Here is a 24,062-nt window from a genome sequence, read left to right as displayed (position 1 = left end):
TTTAGTAGCTGTAAGTCTTTATTTAGCAAGTTAGTTCCTTGGTGGAAATTGGAATTGTTTGTGAATACATAACTAGCTTGTCACCATTTTATTCACAGTATATTTTCATAATTATTTCTATTTTGTGCTAAATAAGTGCAACAGAAATCCGTTGCCTCACAAGTCAGTTAGTACATCTCTATTAATTTTGTTTTGCATGTAAACCCACAGTTGCGTTTTTGAGCGTTAATGACGATTATTTGAGAGTTACTATTGGCCAGTGTGTGAAAATTGCTTTTTAATTACTTTAAATACTATACTAAATTTATGCTTGGATTCTGATGTGGAGAGTTTGCATAGCCTGAAGCTGTACAAGGGGACAATTATTATTTGTGGAGAAACAGGACTATTTACACTATTTCATCTGTCTAGTTGAATTATAGTAAGTCTATATACTACAGGTTACGTGTGAGTGTTTTTCTTTGTAGGCCTTGTCCTTATTTTTCCTTGCTTCCTAAATCTGCAAATCTAGGTTCAGTATTAGTGAAAAGTAATTTGTGGCTTGTTCTAAATTTGTTTGACTCGGATACGCAAGCCATTACACTTATTAAAACATTGCTGTGTCATGAATTAAATGTTAAACTCTGCAGCAGACTGTACGAGTAGGGAAGAATTTATTTTTTTTTTTAAACAAGATCATTCTGTTTTTATCATAGTACACTCTGAGTGCGAAACGTTCAAGCCTAGATGATGGAAATGACATCTCTCCTTATTCCTTGTCTCCTGTAAGCAGCAAAAGGTATATTCAAGGCTTTTTTTTTAATCTAGCCAAGGTACTGATGACTTCTAACATGAGAATTTTTCTTTCCTTCATTTGTGCACTACTTCAAGCTTTACTTTGATCTGTTTCTACTTATTATATCTACATGTAAAATTGCAAGCAGTCGACTGTGTGAATTTAATGCAATGTATGTTTCGTTTTACCCTATAGCCAGAAGTTATTAAGATCACCAAGGAAGCCAACCCGGAAAATTTCCAAAATACCCTTTAAAGTTCTCGATGCTCCTGAACTGCAAGATGACTTCTACCTTAATCTGGTTGACTGGTCATCTCTCAATGTTCTTAGTGTAGGCCTTGGCACTTGTGTATATCTATGGAGTGCCTGTACCAGTCAGGTAGGCATTTCTTTAACAATGTACGAAATAGGATTGAAGAGAGATTTTTGGGATTCACTGAAGGTTTAACGTTAGTGTTAGTTTGTAAGACAAAGAAATTAAAATTGTTTGTTTGCTGCATGGCGAGAATTCTCTGTGTTTAAGAAAGTGAGCAAGCAGCAGCAGATTGCCAAAGTAATTACTTGAATCCATTAGTCCTGCAAAGGTAGCTAACCTTTCTTTTTTGAGAAGAAGAAAAACCTTCTGATTCTTAGCACTTTATACTGAAGAGTACGGCACAGAGCAATTATTGTACACATAGCTTTGTGATATTATAAATGCAGCAGGTTGTGGCATGACACATTATCAGATTTACTTATATATATATATATATATATATATATATATATATATATATATATATATATATATATATATATATATATATATATATATATATATATAATATATAATATATATATAATATATATATATAAAGGCTGAGATTTATGTGATTACTTGACCATGATTTGGAAAAGCGCTACCACAGGAAAAAGAAATTTAACAAATGAGAGGAGATCAGACAGCAAAAGAGTGGAGAGACCATTCAGTGCATCCAACTCGATTAACTGATAATTCAAGAAAATGTGGGACCTTCCTTTTTTCAGCTAGTTTAGATATACTGTAAATTGCAAAAATGTGCTGTTCTGTAATTGTGTGCAGAATTTATTTTGTTTATCCAATTCATATATTTCTATATAGTGCTTTTGATAGAGTACAACAGTCATGTATTGTTATAAATATAATTCTACACGAGTAAGTAATTCATTCAAAATATATAATGCACAGCAAAATAACAGTAAAACAATTCAGGATTCAATGTAAACAAATCATGACAATACAGAGGACTAGAAAAACACCAATTCCAGTCAACAACATTCTTTGAGAAGATAACTCCATATCAGGTTCACAGTCAATAACAAAGTCATAATTCTGGGAACTGTAGCCAGCTAGCCACACTAGGGACAGTCTTAACAAATATTGGAAATTAAAGGTTTACCATTGAATAGCCATCCAATCCAATATCTCCAGTGCCATTTTTCATGGCTAGGTGTAGTAACTTATCTTTGTAGCAGTGACACCAGGAACTGCAGTAGGATTTGGAGAAGATAAACAAATAAATATTTGTTTATCCAAAGTGACTTACTAAGGATTTCCACATTTGAGTTTAGATGCACTTGACTAACAAATAGAACTTCAATTGAAACTGCTAACCAGCAGCTGTAATCAGGATGCGCTAGACTAAATTAGTTGTGCATCTTAAGGATTCAAGTGTTGAAGTCATCTCTTACACATGGAAGCAAATTATTGCTTAGCTTAAAACTGTAGTGAGAAGTAATGCTTTTAGCTGCAGAAGTTTAATAATCCTTTTTGTTTCAATAATCTGAGAATGACTAACATCTTTGATATCTGTGTACCATTCATCCACAATATTCTGATTGTGTGGGTGTGTGTGTTTTTTAATTGAAAGTTGCCTTTTTGCTTAATTGAGATCTAAGGAGGATTGTCTTTTTTCACCTTTACCATTACTTTTTTTTTTATTTTGTCATACATGAAGTGAATGTCACTTATTTTGGTGCTTATGGTGTTAGATTCTCAGATTTTGGCAGGCAATTTTTTTATTACGGTTTTTGTTCACGTAATCCTTAATATTTAACTTTAAATCCCTCTTTCTAACCACACTCTCAAATTTCTGTTCAGGTGACCCGTCTGTGTGATTTGTCTGTTGAGGGAGATTCAGTTACATCTGTAGGCTGGTCAGAAAGGGTAAGTCCCCTGCTTTGGTGTTGATGCTGTTTGTGAGATGGTACTTTTTGTATTAATTTGTCTACTTGTTATACAGAATGACTTTAAAATTTTTACTTTTTTGGGGGGGAATTTAACAATGCAAACTAGAGGTCAAGTAATCTTCATTGACTTGGGTTTATTTTTAAGAACAATGCTAATCTCTTGAGTCAGTAACAAAAGAAAAATAATTGTGTTCAATAATTACGAATTCTTTGTAATCTCACCCCTCCCTTCTTCTGGTACCTCCTGACTCACCTGTACAAGAAACTCTCAACATACAAATACTGTTTGATTCATCTTGGTGTTTAGTAATGTTGCAAGCTATTTAGGGTTCCCACCAAGTTTTGGCTCTCTAGGCTTGGACAAAAGCATAATATTTACGATTTTGTTTGACTATATTTTGTGATGAGTCATCGGCAAAAATGACTAGAAGCATGCCACATCAATCGAACCTAGGGGTTCATCCCCATTTTGGGGTTAAAGTGGTGATTGGTAATGTGGGTGTGTGGAATGTCATTTTATGATATTTTAGGGTTGCTGATCACGAATGTTTTTTTGATCTTTCAAAAGGGATCTAACCCTCTATACAGGGTGAAAAATAACATTTCTCTGACAATTGAGAATATTAAGATTTTAAACATTTCAATCGAGCCCACATTTGAATATTTCAACTGTTTGACTCGGCAATTCTTGTTTGGTTTATTTTATCAGGTAGATGTATAAAATAATTTATTTCTTTTGAAAACTCCAAATTAGGACTTCTTTTGTTAATTCAAACTTTTTAGGATTAGTATTCCTTTAGCTAAAGAAGCATGTTAGAGAAATGTATGTGATTTAAAATGAAAAATTGGTATTAAAATTAATTCTAACCACAGAATTTTACACTTTTTAATGTGCTTACTTTATTGAAGTGTACAGACACACTTTTATGTAGAACCCTCAAGTAATTTAAAAAATGAAACTGTTACTTAGTGTTAATTTCTGACTTAGGGAAACTTGGTTGCTGTTGGAACCCATAAAGGCTTTGTACAGATTTGGGATGCAGCTGCTGGCAAGAAACTTTCGGCTCTGGAGGGACATACGGCCAGAGTTGGTATGTAATGTTACAATTTCTTTTGCAATGGTAGTATAGCAAAATTTGATTTTATTGTCTGTTCCTTCTCTTAAAATTATTGCCATCTTTCCATCAGGTGCACTGGCGTGGAACGCAGACCAACTTTCTTCTGGCAGCCGTGACCGTATGATTTTGCAGAGGGATATCCGAACACCGCCTATGCAGTCAGAACGGAGGCTGCAGGGCCATCGCCAGGAGGTGTGTGGCCTAAAATGGAGTACTGATCACCAACTGCTGGCCTCAGGAGGCAATGATAATAAGGTGTGTTAACACTTTTCTGTATTTCACTGATTTACTCAATCTATGTGTGTGTTTTGTTTTTTGAGATTACTATTAAATATTATTTTTACACTACTTACACAATAGTCTTTTTGGCATTTCTCTTAACAGTAACGTCTCAGACGGTTTATACTTCACTCAGAACACGTACACATATCATGGCTGCCATACATTCCCAGTGTTCATTCGACATGTCCTCTTAGCACGTCCTCCAAAATTAATGCAATGCATGCATGAGTACCAGCAAAAAATCTGGGAAGTTGGAACATGATGCCAGAGTCTTTGTTTGTTATCGACATGTGACAGCAACCAGCTTTGTAGATCCTACAGGATCAATGTACTTGGTTCGATGTTTGATGAATGGTTTGATGTAGTGAAGCAAATTCTGAAACGTAAATGCTGATATACAAATGTATTTGTGATGCTGTTCATCTATTTCTCACATAGGCAATACAAGTGTTGCATATTCCCTATTGTAATGACACAATACATTTTAAAGGTCTCGCATACCATCTTTTTTTGCTCCTTCGCAACAGCATCAGAATTTATGGAAGCGCATTTGAGCCAGACAGGGAAAAAAATTAGAGAGACAGTGAAGAAAAAAGTCACTTTCGTAAATACAGTAATCCCTCCTCGATCGCGGGGGTTGCATTCCAGAACCCCCCCCCCCCCATCCACGAAAGGTGAAAATCCATGAAGTAAAAACCATATGTTCATATATTTTAAGCCCTTATAAACTCTCCCACACTATTATAAACATTTCCCGCAGAATTATACAGCATAAACCCTTTGAATTCTCTTAGATATTAGGTAAGATTCATTGAAATTATGTATGTAAACACACTGTTTATATACAGTAAAACCTAAATCGAGCGTCTCCGATATCACATATGTTACAGCCATTACGACAGGCAGGCCACCAGCAATAAATACGTATAATGCAAGAAAAATTATTTACAGTAAAATGTGTGTACAGTGACACTAAACTATGTACATATAATAAGTACTGTACGTAGAAAATTAATTATGGTTACTCACCAACAATAACACGATAACTTGTCTGATAACGATGAGTTTAATTTTACTGCACAACAAAGGAGAGCGTTACAGCTCTTTTAAAGGAGCCTCTTCAGGCGATTGCGTAGCACTGCCGTTGTTCTTCTTCCGGCAGTCTTCAGTCCAAATCCCTAAAGCAGATTCCATCCGGACTACCGCCTTATTACATCCACTTACAACTCGTTTTGCGCCGTGGTTAAAGGACACTGCGGCCGTATATCTTATATTCTTTTCCTCCTTTTTAAATAAAAAGAATCGTGGACTCAGATGCCATAATGGCATCCTGCAGCGGTGTAGCTGTTCCCTTCCTTCAAAATATCCAAAACTTTTACCTTTTCGGCAATTTAGCATTTTCCGTTGGTGCTTGGGCACGGCCCCTGAAGCAGTAGCATGTTGATGCTGAATGAGTGAGACCAGACTTCCTGGTTAACGCAGCGGAATTGAATTCGGCACTCCGTCGCTGAGCCAATTAGCACACAGGAACTTTTCTGCGTGCTCTGATTGGGTAGCTTCTCAGCCATCCGCCAATAGCGTCCCTTGTATGAAATCAACTGGGCAAACCAACTGAGGCAGCATGTACCAGAAGTAAAAAGACTCATTGTCTGCAGAAACCCACGAAGCAGCGAAAAATCTGCGTTCTATATTTAGATATGCTTACATATAAAATCTGCTTACATATAAAATCCGCGATAGAGTGAAGCCATGAAAGTCGAAACGCGATATAGCAAGAGATTACTGTAAAGTGGAAATTTAGACTTTAATCTCGTAGTTTATTTTGTCATTACAGTACGCCATAAATGTCCTCTTAAAACCGATCCAGTTGTTAATTGCTGCAGAGACCACATAGAATACATTAAACTTATGATATTGTAGGTCTCTGCACATTTAGAAATTTCTACTTGCAGGTTTGGGGATTGGTGATACTGAAATGCCGCTAGTGTATGTGTGTGCTTGTATTCGCCTTGCGATGAGCTGATGCCCCATCCAGGGATTGTTTCTTCCTTGTGCCCAATACTGGCTTGAATGGGCATGTCCCTCGATTGATGGATGTAATCATTAAACATCTATCCTTTTCAGAGATATTGTAGCAATGTTTCCTGGGAATATTAATGGATGTCTCGAGCAATTCACAGCACAGCGAAGCCGAACTATCTCACACTGCCTCTTGGTGGAATCCTCCAGATTTAAATAAAGTGAGCTCGCAAGTATAAACAGAGCACTGCTTGCAGCAGCGTCTGCATGTGCGCGTGTCATGTGATGTTGTAAACCCGGCTTTAGAATGAATTTTTGATTCTGCTCATTGCAAGAGATGGCATATTAAAGCATAAACTATTTTTTATGGCAGTATATTTGCATTTCTCAGACACTTCTATTCCTGTTATTTCACAGTTGCTGGTTTGGAACCACTCTAGTGTTGTCCCAGTGCAGCAGTATACTGAGCACTTGGCAGCTGTGAAGGCTATTGCCTGGTCACCCCATCAGCATGGTCTCCTTGCATCTGGAGGAGGTACTGCTGACCGGTGTATTCGCTTCTGGAACACGCTGACTGGCCAACCTCTGCAGTGCATTGACACCGGCTCTCAAGTCTGCAACCTGGCGTGGTCTAAACATGCTAATGAACTAGTAAGTTAACATTTTTCTCATTTTCATGATTTAACGTGTGTTTCTTTATTGTTTAAAACAGGTGAATGCTTATTGTGTTGCATTTTACCGTTTGTTTGAAGCAATTTTGTTCCTCACCTCTGATAACTTTTCAGTTACGATTGGATACATTGTGCATGTTATGAAACATCTCTTTATTATTCTGTTATATATTTCTCATTCTTAAAACATTATTTGTTATTCCTTTATTTTGTGATACATGTCTTGTTTTCTTTGTTTAGGTCAGCACACATGGTTATTCACAGAATCAAATTTTGGTGTGGAAATATCCTTCATTAACACAAGTTGCCAAACTGACTGGACATTCCTATAGAGTTTTGTACTTGGTAAGTAGCCAGAAAGAGGGAAACTGGGAGAGGCATTGGTTCATGTTGGACACTGGTGTAGAAGAGCTGCAGTTTAGTTTGTGATTGTATATTGTAGGCTAGATTTCCTATCTTAGTTGGTATACATTCAGTTTTATCTTTGTACATAAACCTATGTATTGAAATGCTGCACTAGATCTTGTTCCATTTAATTCACAAATACTAAGTGGCCATTTTTTAAATTCTATTATTTTATATTGGTGAAGGGAAAACTGCTCTTGTGCATTATTTGTTGTAATACATGAAAATCTCCAGAAGATGGTGATGTTCAGCCTTTCTTTTCACATAGAAAACTGATGATTTTGAGGAGTAGTTTATTAAAATTTGAAAATGAATTTTGTGGTCACATATACACACTAAATATTTCAGTTTCTCTCACATAGGCTCTTAATTTCCAGTAAATTTGTTTTAAATCAAGTGATGGTAAGTTAACCATTGGTAGGTGACTGTCAGTAAAGTGCTGTTTTACTTCACTTCATTTTTAAATCTCCAGTAAGTTTAACCAATGATAAGCTGTCAATTATATTGTGTTTCACAATATTTTACAAGCTCATGTTAGTAGTCCTTGTCTTTGAGGTACAGTAATCCCTCCTCCATCGCGGGGGTTGCGTTCCAGAGCCACCTGCGAAATAAGAAAATCCGCGAAGTAGAAATCATATGTTTATATGGTTATTTTTATATTGTCATGCTTGGGTCACAGATTTGCGCAGAAACACAGGAGGTTGTAGAGAGACAAACGTTATTCAAACACTGCAAACAAACATTTGTCTCTTTTTCAAAAGTTTAAACTGTGCTCCATGACAAGACAGAGATGACAGTTCAGTCTCACAATTAAAAGAATGCAAACATATCTTCCTCTTCAAAGGAGCAAACAAATCAATAGGGCTGTTTGGCTTGTAAGTATGCGAAGCACCGCGGCACAAAGCTGTTGAAGGCGGCAGCTCACACCCCCTCCGTCAGGAGCAGAGAGAGATAGAGAGAGACAGATAAAAAAATCAATACGTGCCCTTTGAGCTTTTAAGTATGCGAAGCACCGTGCAGCATACTTAAAAGCTGCACACAGAAGGTAGCAACGTGCTCTGCAATATATATTTAAATATGCTTACATATAAAATCCGCGATGGAGTGAAGCCGCGAAGCGCGATATAGCGAGGGATTACTGTATTCTGTTTACAGATTTATTAATTTTAGTATAACTAGGATTGATCGTTTAGTGCTTAATTTTTACGCCGTATATAAGAGTGAGAGTACAATTGCAGTAGTCCCTTAAGCTACTAACAGCTTCAGGAAATTCAGAGAGCCATCACAGAGCAAAAGAGGACACCACATAGGTCCATGCACTCAGAATAAATTAAAATGAAAAGCAGAAACAAATTCGACTTGTTTCCATACTTCTTGCTTGTTAGTACCTTAGTTGACTAAACTTACTTTAAGTAAATGAAGTCTGTAAAGAAATGTTTTTATTAACTATGTGGTACACACACCATTATGCTTTTTCTTTTTTAAAAATCTAACTTTATAATGTCACTTGTCCATTAATTGTTTTTATTTTATCAATGTGTCTTAGTGACACCAACAATTATAGGCAGCTATCCCAGTTAAAGTGTTCTTTCATTCTGTAAAAACTTTTGTTTGACATGGTAAAAGTATTGGTTGGCTTTCCAAATAAGTTGCATCCTTGAAGTCATACTCCACTCACTTTTTTAATCTGTTACTTGCCTTGTATTTATTATTAAATGCTGAGAATGAATTACAGATAAAGTTCCATACACAATCTTCTGTAGGGGCCAACTCAAAACAAACTGCAAATATCAAATGTCTGTGATCATATATATAATATAATGAGAGAGAGAGACAGACAGACATGCAACAGAAATATACAGAAGAAAAGAATCTTGGCAGGTGTTGCAAGGACAACCTTGTAAATGTAACAGTGGACGAATCTTTTTTTCCCGGAGGCGAGGAATTTCAGGCAATATAGGCTTGAGGAGAGCTCCATTAAGAGATACCTCAAAGCAACAAAGAAAGTATGCTGAAAAGAAGCACATCCCATAAACTTCCAAAGAGTGAAATTGCTGTCTTCATCAGAACCATCAGTCAGGTTTTCAGTGTGTGAGATGTCGGTGTGTTTGATGTCTGAGTTAGTTACAGAGCTGTTTAAGGATGTGTTTGAAACAGTAAAGCACAGTACAGTAGGGGGAGCTCTAAGCAGTAGAAACTCGGCCTCTGACCACTAAAGATGTTTTATTAATGATTGCATCGTGCTTAGCTATACACTTTTCTTGAGAAATTTTAATTGCTTCATATGATGTAATGCCAGAATATAACTGATATTTTATTTCATGCGAGTGTTTTTTTTTTTTTTTTTTTGGTAGTTAAAAGTTGTAAAATGACTTTAACCTGGAGTTACCTATCTTACGTTTTCTTCTCAGGCCATGTCTCCAGATGGTGAGGCCATAGTGACAGGAGCAGGCGATGAGACACTAAGGTTTTGGAATGTCTTTAGCAAAACCCGCTCCACAAAGGTAAGAGTGCTGCTTGTATGAAGAGATTTTCACAGGAGAGAGAGAGAGAGAATGTTGTAGAAGGACTAAACAAAAAATGAGTATTGTAACACTGTCCTTTACTACACATCTAGCTGATGCATTTTAGCAGCAATACAGATACCTGTTAAAATAGAGTTTACCTCTCTGAGGAGAGGTAATGAGTCAGACAGTTGACCAATGTAAATTATTCAAGTGTTATAATCCTTTCTCACTTTTAGTCCTACACTGAATAGACTTCACCTGTTCGTAATGACCATAACACCTGACAAAAGATTGAGCAGTTTTAAAAAGAACATTGGGGAAGCAGTGCTAATAGCAGAACTGATAGAGAGAAACCTACAGTGGGTATAAGAATCACCCCCTTCAAAATATTCCCTTTCATTTTGCTTTACAGCCTTAAATGAAAACACACAAACCAATAGTATTTCCAGCTTTACTTACTCAATGCAATCTATAACATCCAAGTGAAATTACAGTTCAGAAAAATGATAAAAAAATCAAAATAAGAAACACTGAGATTAATAAAGGATCGCCCCTTGTCCTAAACTCAAATCAGGTGTAAGTGCCCACCATTTCCATTGTAGACCATAGTTACTGGCTTCCTTCCACCTGTGATCAATTGGTAATCAGTGTGATTAATGAAGCATATAAACAGCTGTTCCTGGTGCATTCATTCCCTTGCTTGGTAGTACAACTGACTATGGGTGGCAAGCCACTTTCAAAAGATCTCGGGAATAGAGTTGTGGATAGACATAAGGATGGAGATGGACACAAAAAAATCTCAAAGGCTTTATCAATCCCAAGGAGCACAGTAAAGTCCATAATAAAGAAGTGTCAAGTGTTTGGTACTAGTAGGACCCTCCCTGTATCCAGCCGTCCCTCCAAACTGGATGGAAGCGCAAGGAGGAAACTGGTAAGAGGCTATCAAGAGACCAATGACCATTTTGAAGGAGTTACAGGATTTGATGGCAAAGAGTGGTCATTGTGTGCATGTGACAACAATTTGACAAGCGTTCCACAATTGTGGCTTGTTCGGGAGGGTCACAAGGAAAAAGCCACTTCTCAAGAAAGGCCACATTAAGGCTCGTTTGAGCTTTGCCAGAATGCATCTTGAAGATTCTGATGCCAAGTGGAAAAAGGTCTTATGGTCAAATGAGACCAAAATCCAACTATTGGGCCTCAACACCAAATGGTACACCAGTGCAGCTCATCATCCACAACACACCATACGTACAGTAAAGCATGGAGGTGGTGGCAGCATCCTGTTATGTGGGGTGTTTCTCTGCAGCAGGGCCTGGGGCTCTCGTTAGGGTAGAAGGACAAAATGGATGGGGCAAAATACCGACAAATTCTTGAAGAAAACCTGCTATCCTCTGCCAGAAAGTTGAAGATGGGCAGAATGTTCACCTTTCAACATGACAATGACCCAAAGCACACAGCAAAATTGACCACCCAGTGGCTGAAGATGAAAAAGTGAATGTCCTTGTGTGGCCAGTCAGAGCCCAGAGCTAAATCCCATTGATAATCTGTGGAAAGATTTAAAGATAGCAGTCCACCAATGTTCACCATCCAATTTGACCGAACTTGAACAGATAAACTATAAAGAAGAGTGGGGGGCAAATATCTAGATGTACAAAGCTGATAGAGATGAATCACTACAGACTCAAAGCTTGTCATTAAAACAAACGGTGGGTCCACAAAATGACATTGACATTTTGGGGGGGGGGGGGGGGGTAGGGGGGGTTTGATCCTTTATTAATCTCAGTAGGTCTTGTTTTTGATTTTTTTTTTTTAATTATTTTTCTGAACTGTAGCTGTGATATCTTTCACTTGGATGTTAGAGGTTACATTGAGTAAGTAAAGCTAGAAAGAAATATTTTTTGTGTTTTTTCATTTAAGGCTATAAAGCAAAAAAAAGATGGGAATATTTTGAAGGGGGGATTCTTTTTTATACCCACTGTATATGCTCAGACTCATGTCATGGCTACCATCTACTAATACTGACTACTGATTGTGCAATTGATTATTTAGTGTTTTATTTTAGCAATTCGTTTGGAGCTCTTTATAGAGATCTTATTTTTTTTCTTTTTTGTTTTTTTTGATCCATGTCAAAAAAGCCAAAAAATATCCACTGTGACCGAATGGTTTATATCAATTAAATGTAACTTTGAAGCAGATGAATACTTTATAGCGATCAAAGAATTTTTTTTGTTGTGTGCTTGGGGTCATCCATCAAAAGATGTTAAGCTGTATTTTGTTGACCAGTGTGACAGGCAGGGTAGGCCTGCTTCACTGCTGCTCTGTATCGGCTTTCTGCTACTTTTTCCTTGTTAATTGTTGCTGTCTTCCACACTAGGAATCCGGATCTGTTTTAAATATGTTCACAAGGATTAGGTAAAACCAAACAAGGTGGTCTGGAACAGATGTCAGTCATCCTTAAAAAGGAGAACAAGAGGAATACAAATGCTTCATGTGGACTCCTTTATGCAGACTCTTCATGTGCAAACAAAATAAATCAACCAAGAGCACCAGTTCTCCATTGTTTACAGACTGCCAAATTTGGATTTCTTGTAAATGTTTGTTATGTATTCCTGTTCTTTGTTTGTGATGTGCGATTGTTTTCTCTTTTAATTTTTCAGTTTACGTTCTCTGCATTAAGGAAAGTCGCATATTGATCTGAAGTAGAATGGTCAAAGCCAAGCAGTTTAGCATTACTGTTCCCGAAATGTCTCTAATAAGTGCACATGTTCCCCTTTTCAGTCTCAGTTCTTTTTTTATTTGATGCAATCAACGTTCAGGAAAAAAGATGAAGTGCACAGGGGGGCAAGAGGCTTTCATCCACTGGGATCAGACTGGAGTCTGGAAATGTAATTTTCAGCACATCATGACATTCAATCAGCTTCAATTTTTTTTTTCTTTTTAACTATAGTCAAAATAAGGTTTAGAATGTTCTAGAAAGCACTTGAATTACTTTTTTTTTTCCTAATTGGAGATTTTCTCTCCCAATTCACAAAACATTACAAAAAGGCTTTGCAAGTTGTTGCTCATGTCTTGATCACATTCAGAGTCCTGCCGCTGCGCGTGTGCGTGCGTGCGTGTGTATGGTGGTTTTTTATTTTTATGTTTTCAGTTTCTGCCATCAGGATGTTTTTTTATTCTCTAGTGTGTTTTTTGTAAATAATTTGTAAAACACGAGTTGAGCGTATTGTAAAGTGAATAATTGTAACATCCAGACAATATAATGTTAAACCAAATGATGCCTGTTTAGTCTTGCTCATTTTTCTTTTTTTATACAGTATATAATATCACGGAAGCTGAATATTGGGAAGGACGATATGTGGAATCGGGTTGTTTTCATGCTTTAATCAGGTGTTAGTTCATCGAGACTCGTATGGAAATTTACAACATGGCGTCTGTTCGATGTACTAATGTACTCTGCATGCCTCCCCTGTTTTTCCTATTTACATTTAGGGAGCTGGCCATTGGTTTTTGTGTGTTTTATAAGGTCCATTAGTCTTGCGTGTACAGAGTCCTTTACATAATCTAAAGCTCTGTGATGGCCAGCGTGGTGTGCTAGGCCAGTAACATCACCAAATGCACAAGCTCTATTCTGGGACACAATTTGGACCTCCCCGGAGATGATGGGGGGTATGGGGGGGGGGAGAAAGAGGACAAAACTGTCATTATGAACAATGCTTTGTCTTTAGCTAGGTCAGAACATTTTCTGTTTTTATGTGTATTTTTTGTACACATTTAGTTGTTTTATGCAAATGAAGGCTGTCTGCAGAAGTGGAGGGGTAAGTTTGATGAAACTGAAAGAAAACGAGTTTTGCAAGCACACTAGGTGCTGTTACTAGGCACTGTGACTGTGAGCATAATTGGTTTAGTGTAACTTCTCCAGTTAAAAAGTCTTGATCATATATTACAATCTGTTACTTAATGTGGGGACTACAATTCCCATCAACCAGTGTGCTGCTCCAGACGATTTCATCAATGCTCATAAAGTTTAAATAGAAGCATTGGCAAACGTGGCATGTAATCAAAAGATGGGAACTGCTGCTTGTGTGAGTTTCCCAAAACAACTGCAAACCACCGGCCGTTTGGAATAACAGTTTGATTGTCTTGCTGGATTACAGCATTTATCTTGGTGCCTGCCTCTCTGTCTCATCTTGGATTGTGTTTAGACATGTTGCATTTACACATGACGCTCTACCCAAACCTTCCAAATCTGTTTATCCTCATCTGGACCCTTTTCTGAGAAATTTATTGCCAAACCCTTAAGAAGCAAACTTTCTTTCTACATTCCTGTTGGTCAAAATGAAGGGGGAAAAAAAAAAGTTCAACTTCCAAACCCAAATATCTGTTTCTAGTAAGTTTCACTCTTCCAGACTTTCAATTGTGGAGTATTCAAAAGGAAACTCAGTTCTTTTTCTTATTATTTATTGTGATGTCATATTTAACATAATTCACAAAGCAGGAATCGGGGCAGCTAGACAGCGGTAGTGTGATTCACTTGGCCAAGTGTGCACTTCATTGTCCACCATGTGTGACAGTAAATCTGATGTAAACTGATTACATGACTTTTTTTGATCTGGGCATAGCCTTGCATTACTACAAATGTTTGATATGCTATCTGTTGGAATGACATATAGGATTTGTAAAAGCAGGGTTTAATGAAAGGCATAGCAACCAGACGAACACAGCCTTTTTCTTTTGTTAAGGTGGGTTTTGTGTGTATGTATGTACATATACATATAAACGTACTGTATATATACATGCATATATGTAAGACGTGAGACACAAAAATAACTGGATTGATAAAAAAAAATTTACTGATGAATTACAGCATTCTAAACATTGTCACCTTCTATGTACTCCCCCTCCCGATATCTACACCGCTCCATACGTATCTTCCATTGATTGAAACAGTGCTGGAAGTCTTCTTGCTTTGAGGCTCTTCAACAGGCTTGCTTGTTTTTGTCTTCACTTAATCCATTTAAGAAAAATCAGGTCACTTTTGATTTTCGGGAACAAGTAAAAAATCACAGGGAGCTAAATCGGGCAAATAGGGAGGATGATCAAGGACAGGAATGCTTTTGTCAGTCAAAAACTGCTTTACGTAAAAAAAGAGAAAATTCGCAAGAAATTTGATGTTGATTCGCTGTTCGTTTTTTCTCTCACCTGACATTGTCACGGCAACTCGTGTACTGATTGTTGTGCAAATACTGACTGGGCTATTCACAGGGTATACCTAGCTGGTGGGCAATTTGAGAGGGGCATGTAAGAGGAGGGTATCTAGTTCTATGATTCACGTTCAGACGACGTCCAGACGGTTTTCCAGGAAAGCCCCAAGTCCAGTTGTTTTTGTGTCTCACCACGTATATGTATAATATATATGTATGTGTATATGTATAATATATATATAAAAAAATCCAATATCTATGTCCGCTTTTCATGAAAGAACTACTTAACGGATTTAGGGGAGCGGGCAGGGCCCTCCTCACTCACATGCCATCCTCTGTTTGAGTCGCTCTACCTCTCGCCACTTGTTGGAGTGCACCTTGCCTCCGTTTATCTAGCGATACCTGCTTGTTCAGCAGACTTTATCATCTAGAGATTGTTAAGAAATAATGTCTGAGCTTCGTGTGTTTTACAGGGTAGCTGCTCATTACCAGAGATATCACGGCCACATGCTCTTCTCCCCACGCAAGGGATGCTTTCCCGTCAGAGCTGAGCACGATCAGATACGGTGCCAACGTTTGATGTCAGAGCATAGCTACCTACCTTCCGCTAGGCCAGAGATACCTTGCCAACTTTTTACATTTTTTGGCAAAGAGATCACAGCTACATTCTCGCCCCTGATAGCAAAACTAAAGCTATTGTTTAACAAGAGGCCCTTGGATATGAAAGCTATCAATATAAATTCTCAAAATAATGACTTTTTTTTTTTTTTTTTTAAATTGATTCTCAGTTTGTCCTGTCTCACTTCTACGCGGGCAGTTAAGAGAGTTGGCCGAGTCTTGGCTATCAGATGAAAACGCCATCAACAGACACTTGGACATAAACCCAGCATATGCCAACTTAAGGACGACATATAAACAATGATTAAACTATACAACCCCCCCCCCCCTTGATCATACTGACTTAGTCACCGACACCCCCCCCCCCCATTCCCCCCCCAAACTGAATGTGATGCTATATCTTGCCTTTGATTCTTGTAAGTCTAAGCATTATCCTCTGATGAAGACCCCTGATAGTTTTATTCCTGAGCTTTCAACCCCTATTTTATGATACGTGATTCGTTTTTTCTCCCTTCGTGGATCTCCAACTGCAAATTATATATATATATATAAATCATTCTTGGTTCTGAATCGCACTCTAATTATTTTGTTGGTTATTTTGTAGTTGGTCGGCCATTCGGCAAACATCCACCACATCCTCTCAGTTGTGAGAAGCAGCTCAAAGATATGCGATACGGTACCTGCCAAAGAGTACACAACACGTGTTTCACCCTTATTAGGGTGTGCTGCTTCTCGCAACTCGGAGGATGTGGTGGATGTTTGCCAACTGGCCGACCAAACACAAGAGTTACCTGATAGGTAACCACCTAATAATCAGATTGTGATTCAGACCAAAAAAAGAAATTAATACCCCAATCTTCACCCCGCCAAGTAAGGGAACCAACTGCTGTGGCGCAACATCAGAGGCTTTTCCTCAAGGACTGATGTCTGAGGTTGTATGTGTATGTATTTGTGATTTTCTTTTTTCCCCCCTTGATGTATAAATTTTTCATTTTCTCTTTTGGATAAGTGGGAGGCCTGCAATTTTGAAAGTACACCAAATGAAAAAGATTGGAGTTGTGGTGGACTCCTTTCTGTCAACTGCCAGGCAGTGTTCAGTAGCCATTAAGAAGGTTAACAGAATGTCAGGTTATATAGCGCCTTGATGTGTGCAGTACAAGTCCCAGGAGGTTCAGCTCAAGCTTTATAATACACTGGTGAGGCCTCATCTGGAGTCCTGTGTGCAGTTTTGGTCTCCAGGCTACAAAAAGGACATAGCAGCACAAGAGAACGTCCAGAGAAGAGCGACGGGGTGAGTTATGAGGAAAGATTAAAAGAGCTGAGCCTTTACAGTTTAAGGAAAAAGGAGATTAAGAGGAGACCTGACTGAAGTGCTTAAAATTACAAAGTGAATTAGTTCAGTGGATCGAGACGGTGACTTTAAAATGAGGTCATCAAGAACACGGAGACACAGTTGGACACTTGTGAAGGGCAAATTTCACACAAACATTAGGAAGTTTTCCTTGCTCTTCAATGAGTTGCTCAACTTGGTGAATGTAAACTTTTGACCCACTGAATGAGTTCAACAAGAACACAGTGACACACAAACTTCCGAAGGGTACATTTTGCACAAACATTAGGAAGTTTTTCTTCACAGAGAGAATCAAAATCACTCGGATTAGTAACTAAGTAGTGTGGTGGACAATGGGGACCTTCAAGCTTGATGTTATTTTTGGAAGAATTATGTGAATTGGACTGGCAGGCTTTGCTGGGCTGAATGGCCTGTTCTCATCCAGATTGTTCTAATCTCTTATATGGTGCCTTTCTATCTGTTATATAGTTCCTCACTATCTCCCTTTCTGTTATGCAGTGCCTTTCTATCTATTTTATAGCGCCCTGCTATCGGGTGGTCTATTCTAGTGTCTTACTATTTATCACACGCTATTCTGTAGTGCCCTACTCTCTGTGTACCTTTCTATTCTGTCATGCCTTGTTGTCGTCTTAACTACAAAAAGGCTGTGGCTGTATTGGTGTCCCATTTAATGACTCATATGGTCATCATTAACTCTGAACGTGCTGCAAGTCATGACATCAACTCCTGCAGTCCATCCGTGCTCTTCAATGAGTTGCTCAGTTTGGTGAATGGAAACTTTTGACCCACTGACTGAGTTCATGAAGTACACGGGGACACAGTTGGAAACTTGTAAAGGGGAAAGTTCACACAAACATTAGGAAGTTTTTCTTTACACAAAGAGTCACAGACATGTGGAATAAGTGATGAAGTAGTGTGGTCGACAGGAGAACTTTAGGGACTTCAGAACTTGGCTTGATGTGATTTTAGGAGAACTATGGATAGGACTGGCAGCTGTGTTGGGCTGAATGGCATGTTCTCGTTGAGATTGTTCTAATGAAGTTCTCAGTGCTTTGAGTGGTGAAATTAATCCATCTCAATAATTTTAGAGAAAAAAACTTTTATTATGGACATTACGTCAACATAGTAACCGACTTTAACATGTGAAGTGTATGTGACGTTGGTCACTTCTGAGCTTGGAAGTTTTAGCTGAGCTGGATATGATCTTGTGGCCTCTCCTGTAACTTCGGGCACAGGCCTGTCATTGAACTGTTTGAAGCCTGCTGTGTTTTTCATTCTTTTCCACAGGTCCCATGTTTTATAATTTAATTTATTTTTTCTTTGCTGTAGCCCGCTCTCCTGAAGTCCTCCTTGACCTTGTCGATCTTTCCCTTGAGCTCTCTCGGCACCTTCTTCATCTCTTCAGCCCTGAAGGCTCTCGCTTTTTTGAATTAAAAATGACCCCAAATTGGAAGGTCTTAATGGAATGGCCTTTTCCCAGTTGTGTTCCAGCAGCCCCAATTGGCTGTGGGGTGTGTGCACAGACTCCACCCCTTATTGCAGGGGTCTCCAACTCAAGTCCTGGTGGGCCACAGTGGCTGCAGGTTTTCATTCTAGTCCTTTTTTTAATTAGTGACGTGTTTTTTGCTGTTAATTAACTTCTTTGGAATTCATTTTAATGGACTTGCTTCTTTAAGATTTGATCCCCTGAATTTCTTCATCGTTCCTCTGAATTGCTTCATTTCTTTCCTTAAATGGCACCCAAATAGAAATGAATTGTGAAGTGAGTGAGCCAACAGAATGCCAACTAAGTCAGCACCTCAAACTCTAACCAGTTGCTTAATGAGGTGCTAAGTCTTGTCGTTAGTTAAACGCGTTCTTTAATTCCATGGCTTGTTGCTGCTCTCACTGTGCAATGGCAGGCTTTTCTGGAATTGTCGATGTTCTCTTTTCTGTTAAAATGTTTTGAGGACCTGAGCAGATCAGCATTCCTGAGCCCTTCATCTTTCAGTAGTTTCAGATACAGGTAGTCCGTAGGTTACGGACATTCGACCTACGACATACGAACGGGGCCGCAGCTGCGACGCATGCGCCTCAGTAACTGCCGCTCCGTCATCTTCGGTCTGCGGACGCTGCAAGCGGTGGCTGGAGGGGGGCGATTTCGCTGCTCGCGCAGTGTAGTGTCCCCCCGGTGGCAAGCGGTTTCACTGCCCGCCCACCACACATGGCTGCCCCATTCGTTCTAGGTGCGCGGCTGGTAATGCTGCAAGCGGTGATCCGGTTGTGGCTGAATGAGGCGACGGGGGGGGTAGCATTGTAGTGTGCCTCGGATGGGGGCGATGGTGTTGCGTATGCTGCAGGCAGCATACTGTAGTGGAGGTGACTGTGAGGTGGGCTGGTGATGAACCGCCCCTCGCTGCCCCCCATTCATTCTCAATAGCAAGCCTGCTTGTACTGTTACGCACATAGCAGGAAGTTGTGTCTTGTCCGTACAGGGTGGTCCAGATCTAATTCTGCAGATCCAGATCGTCTGGATGACTTCAATTTATGCAGGGACGATTCCAGTTCGGCGCGAAGATGATTCTTCATGTCGTCAGTTCGCACACTTCACGATGGTCCGGGATTTTTCGGGTGATTTTCTTTTTTTTTTTATATTTTATTGTAATCATTCCATACAAATAGATCAATTTATAACCAAACAAAATTGAAGACAAATCAAACCCCACCCCTGAGAAGGAGAGCTAAGCCAAAGGAGAATTGCTTAGGGCTTTTTAATAAGGCAACAATAAATAAAAGAAAGGGAGAAATAAATATATAGGTAAATAAGAGATGGAGAAGGGAATTAAATGCGGTAATAGTTATTTCTCTTATTCTAAAATAATATTGATCAGATCCTGACGGGTTTTGAAAAAATTTGTACAGATCCTCTAACTGAGAATTTGATTTTTTCCAATTTCAAATAATATAAAACATCGGTTTCCCACTGACTTATCAGAGGAGAGTTAGGATTCTTCCAATTTAAAAGAATAAGTCTGCATGCCAAAAGTGTAGTGAAAGCAATCACCGTTTGCTTGTCCTTCTCCACTTCAAGTCCGTCTGGAAGAACACCGAACACAGCTGTTAATGGGTTAGAAGGGATTGTGATACCAAGGCTGTCTGAGAGGCACTTAAAAATTTTGGTCCAAAATGATGTTATTTTGGTGCAGGCCCAGAACATGTGACCTAGTGAGGCAGGAGCTTGGTTGCAGCGTTGGCAGGTTGGATCTCGCCCTGGAAACATTTTGGACAGTTTTAAGCGAGACAGATGAGCTTGGTATATAATTTTTAGTTGAATAATTCTATGCTTTGCGCATACCCATTGGGATTAATAAAATATCTATCTAGCTATCTATCTATCTATGGAGCTTGAGTGTATTCTCTGCTTTGCTACCTTCCACTGCTTTTCTGATATATTGATTAAGAGATCTTCTTCCCAATGTCCTCTTGGATCTTTGAAAGGCAGGGACTCTAATAGGATTTTATATAATGCGAAAATGGTGTTTAATTCCTTGAAATTGAGCAGTATTTTTTCTAGCATTGTGGAGGGTGCGAGGTGGGGGAAATCGAGCAATTTCTGTTTAACAAAATTTCTAATTTGAAGATAGTGAAAGAAATGTGTAGCTGGGAGGTTGAATTTTGAACGTAATTGTTCAAAAGATGCAACTATGTTGTCTATATAAAGATCTCTGAGCATTTTAATCCCAAAACTTTTCCAGGTATTAAAAACTGGATATGTTTGCGAGGGTTGAAAGAGGTGGTTCTCTTGCAGAGGTGCCACTGATAAAAGATTTTCCATCTTAAAATGCTTTCTAAGTTGGTTCCATATTCTGAGTGAGTAAAGCACAATTTGGTTATTAGTATATTTGTGATAACTTGCATTTATTGGAGAGCAGAGCAGGGAGTATAAAGAAGTACTGCAGGATTTTACTTCTATTGCGGACCAAGCCTGTGTATGTTCATTTATTTGTGTCCAGGTTTTTATGGCTTGTATGTTTGCTGCCCAGTAATAAAACTGAAAATTAGGTAAAGCCATGCCACCCTCCGCCTGAGGTCTTTGTAAGGTCGCTCTTTGGATATGTGGGTGTTTTGAGTTCCAAATGAATGAGGTTATTGTTGAATCTAACTGTTTAAAAAAAACAATTTATTGATATATATTGGAATGTTTTGAAATAAAAAAAAAGTTTAGGAAGGATATTCATCTTAACAATGTTAATTCTTCCGGCTAGAGTGAGATGAAGGGTTGACCATCTATGCAAGTCTTGCTTAATTTTTTCCATACAGACGCCAAAATTTTGTTGATAAAGAGCTTTATGTTTACTTGTGATATTTACCCCTAGGTATTTAAACTTATCTGCTATGGTAAAAAGTAGGGTGTCTAATCTAATATTATATGCTTGTGAATTCACTGGAAAGAGTATACTTTTATTCAGATTAATTTTAAGACCAGATATCTTTTGAAATTCTGTTAGTGCTGTTAAAACTGCAGGGACAGTGTTTTCTGGGTCTGATATATATAAAACCACTAGCCATGTGCGCCCAACTACGTTGCGCGTGTTAAAGTTGTCTGTGAAGGGCTCCCTGTTTAAACGCGGCTGCCAGTCGTGAACTGGGCCCTTCGTCGCACAGCATTATGATTTTTTATAAGGGAAACAAAATTACAAAACAAAACCCTTGGACATTGATTCGATAGGAACGGCCTACTCAGAATCACTGTCCGAATAGTAATGATGTGGTGGTGTAGGAGCATTTCTGCTTCTCTCCATTCACAGTCCGTCTCGTTTTCACGATGCTGTCGTTTCCTCTCACGATCTCTTCTCAACCTTTCTCAAATCTCACAGGTTGCTTTGTGGCAATCTAAAGAGTAAGGAAGAACCAATGCTTCTTTCTTGAACTCCAAATGCTGACTGATGGAAAATCACAGAAGTGTGTCCGACTTACATGTTCTATTTAATAAGGGCGTGCACAAAAAAGGCGAGCTTCAAAAGGGCGACCTCAATTGAGCGCGGCGAATAAACGCGTTCGTAGATAATTTAGTTCAAATGGATCTGGAATATGTGAAGAGCAACAAAGGTGCAGATCTACTCATAGTCGAAGGCTACACATTCAGAAAGGAGAAAACTATCAACGGGAAACACATCTGGAAATGCACTGAATATAGGATTGGAAAATGTTCGTCTCGCTTAGAAGTTCATGCATTAATTAATTGGATGTTTTGATATTCTTGCTTTCGCCTTTTTATATGTTCAATCATTGCCTTTGGTTAATAAATTTTCTGTAATAATTTTGTTGCGTTTCCCTTTATTCAATGCACCCAATTGAGGTCGCCCTTTTGAAGCTCGCCTTTTTGTGCGCGCCCTTATTGAAGGATACCGTGTCAGTTGAACATGAATTTGCGGACAAACAAAGATCAAGATCCAAATGAAGATTATATATAGAGATTAGTTAATTTAAAGCACAACAATCTGTTTAGTTTGAATGTCTGTGTTTTGAGGTGTGACTGGAGTACTACAGTCTTCAGTAGTATAAGCCTGGAGGAGATTCTTAATGCAATGCCTATGTTTTAGCTGTCTCTCTACTGCCATCTAGTGCTTCTTCTTCTAATTCATTCGCGGACAAACAAAGATCAAGATCCAAATGAAGATTATATAGAGAGATATCATCTGCATATAGAGAAATTTTCTGGGTGATTTTAGTTTATTTATTTATATAGCGCCCTTCACAGACAAAAGGTCACAGAGCGCTGAACAGCAAATACAGTACAAATGGAACCATTAAAAACAATGAATAAACAAACTGGGACTATTCAGCACTGATTAAAAGCTTGTTTAAAATTTAGTTGTTTTTTTAAAAGAATTCAGAGACTCGACTCTACGCAGACCACAAGGCAGGCTATTCCATAGTCTTGGTGCTACAGACTGAAAGGCACGATCCCCACGGGTTTTTAGCCAAGTGCGTGGGACAACGAGAAGGCCCCGTTGCCCAGATCTTAAAGTCCGGCAAGCTGTACGGTGTTGGAAGCAGGCTGGTTAGGTACTCAGGAGCTTGTCCATTCAAAGCTTTGAAAGTAAGTACCAAAACTTTAAAATGAATTCTATAAAACACTGGGAGCCAGTGCAGTGTGTGCAAAATGGGGGAGATATGATCACTCCGGCTGGCACGAGTTAGGAGTCTGGCAGCTGCATTTTGAACTAACTGAAGGCGTGAGAGAGAGAGAGGACTTGCTCAAACCTGTAAAGAGAACATTACAGTAATCAAGCCGTGAAGAAATAACAGAATGAACAAGCATCTCCAATTCTGATTTTGAAACAACATTTCTTAGTTTTGAGAGATTTCTTAAATGAAAGAAACACGAACGGCTGATTGACCTTACATATCTTACATATTCATCAAGTGTCAGGGACTGGTCAAAAATAACCTCAAGGGTACGTAGACCTGATTTAATAACAGAAGAGACAGAAGATCATTTTAATGTGATCTCAGAATGAAGAAGAGGACGAGCAACAATTAGTACCTCAGTTTTTCCTGAATTCAACTGTAGATAATTACTGCTAAGCCAGTCATTAACCTGAGACAGACAATCAACCAAAGTGACCAAAGTATTAATTTGGTTAGGCTTAAATGTAATAAACTGAGTAAGTTCTAGCGTAATGAAAATTGCATAATTAGATCTGGACCACCCGATACATCAGACGTGCTGTGATAGCGTGGGCAGAAGAGCTCATCTTAACCTTTTGTCTTCACCCTTCAACAATGTCTCTGAAACACAAATCTGATGCAAGTGCTGGCGATAACAGTGTTGGCTGGGATTGGCTCCAGCAGATCCCCGTGACCCTGTAGTTAGGATATAGTGTGTTGGATAATGGATGGATGGTTGGATTAGAAAAGGGTT

The 24,062-nt window shown here is 38.7% G+C and overlaps 1 protein-coding gene across 2 annotated transcripts in view; it reads left to right on the top strand.

Moving 5' to 3' along the window:
* Positions 1 to 13,257, top strand: part of fzr1a (fizzy/cell division cycle 20 related 1a) — a 42,600-nt gene extending 29,343 nt beyond the window's left edge. For both annotated transcript variants that reach the window (XM_028816611.2, XM_051935008.1), the window contains exons 6-14: positions 696 to 778; positions 971 to 1,154; positions 2,895 to 2,960; positions 3,972 to 4,074; positions 4,172 to 4,356; positions 6,820 to 7,053; positions 7,314 to 7,418; positions 9,890 to 9,982; positions 12,360 to 13,257. In XM_028816611.2, coding sequence (XP_028672444.1) covers positions 696 to 778; positions 971 to 1,154; positions 2,895 to 2,960; positions 3,972 to 4,074; positions 4,172 to 4,356; positions 6,820 to 7,053; positions 7,314 to 7,418; positions 9,890 to 9,982; positions 12,360 to 12,401 — 1,095 coding nt within the window. In that variant the 3' untranslated portion in view covers positions 12,402 to 13,257. The remainder of the gene's footprint in view (positions 1 to 695; positions 779 to 970; positions 1,155 to 2,894; positions 2,961 to 3,971; positions 4,075 to 4,171; positions 4,357 to 6,819; positions 7,054 to 7,313; positions 7,419 to 9,889; positions 9,983 to 12,359) is intronic.
* The last annotated feature ends 10,805 nt before the right edge of the window (positions 13,258 to 24,062 follow it).

The sequence above is a fragment of the Erpetoichthys calabaricus genome, chromosome 12, assembly GCF_900747795.2.
Source record: "Erpetoichthys calabaricus chromosome 12, fErpCal1.3, whole genome shotgun sequence".
Classification (NCBI taxonomy): Eukaryota; Metazoa; Chordata; class Cladistia; order Polypteriformes; family Polypteridae; genus Erpetoichthys; species Erpetoichthys calabaricus.
The sequence above is the reverse complement of the archived record's forward strand: the minus strand, read 5'-3'. Positions and strand labels throughout refer to the sequence as shown.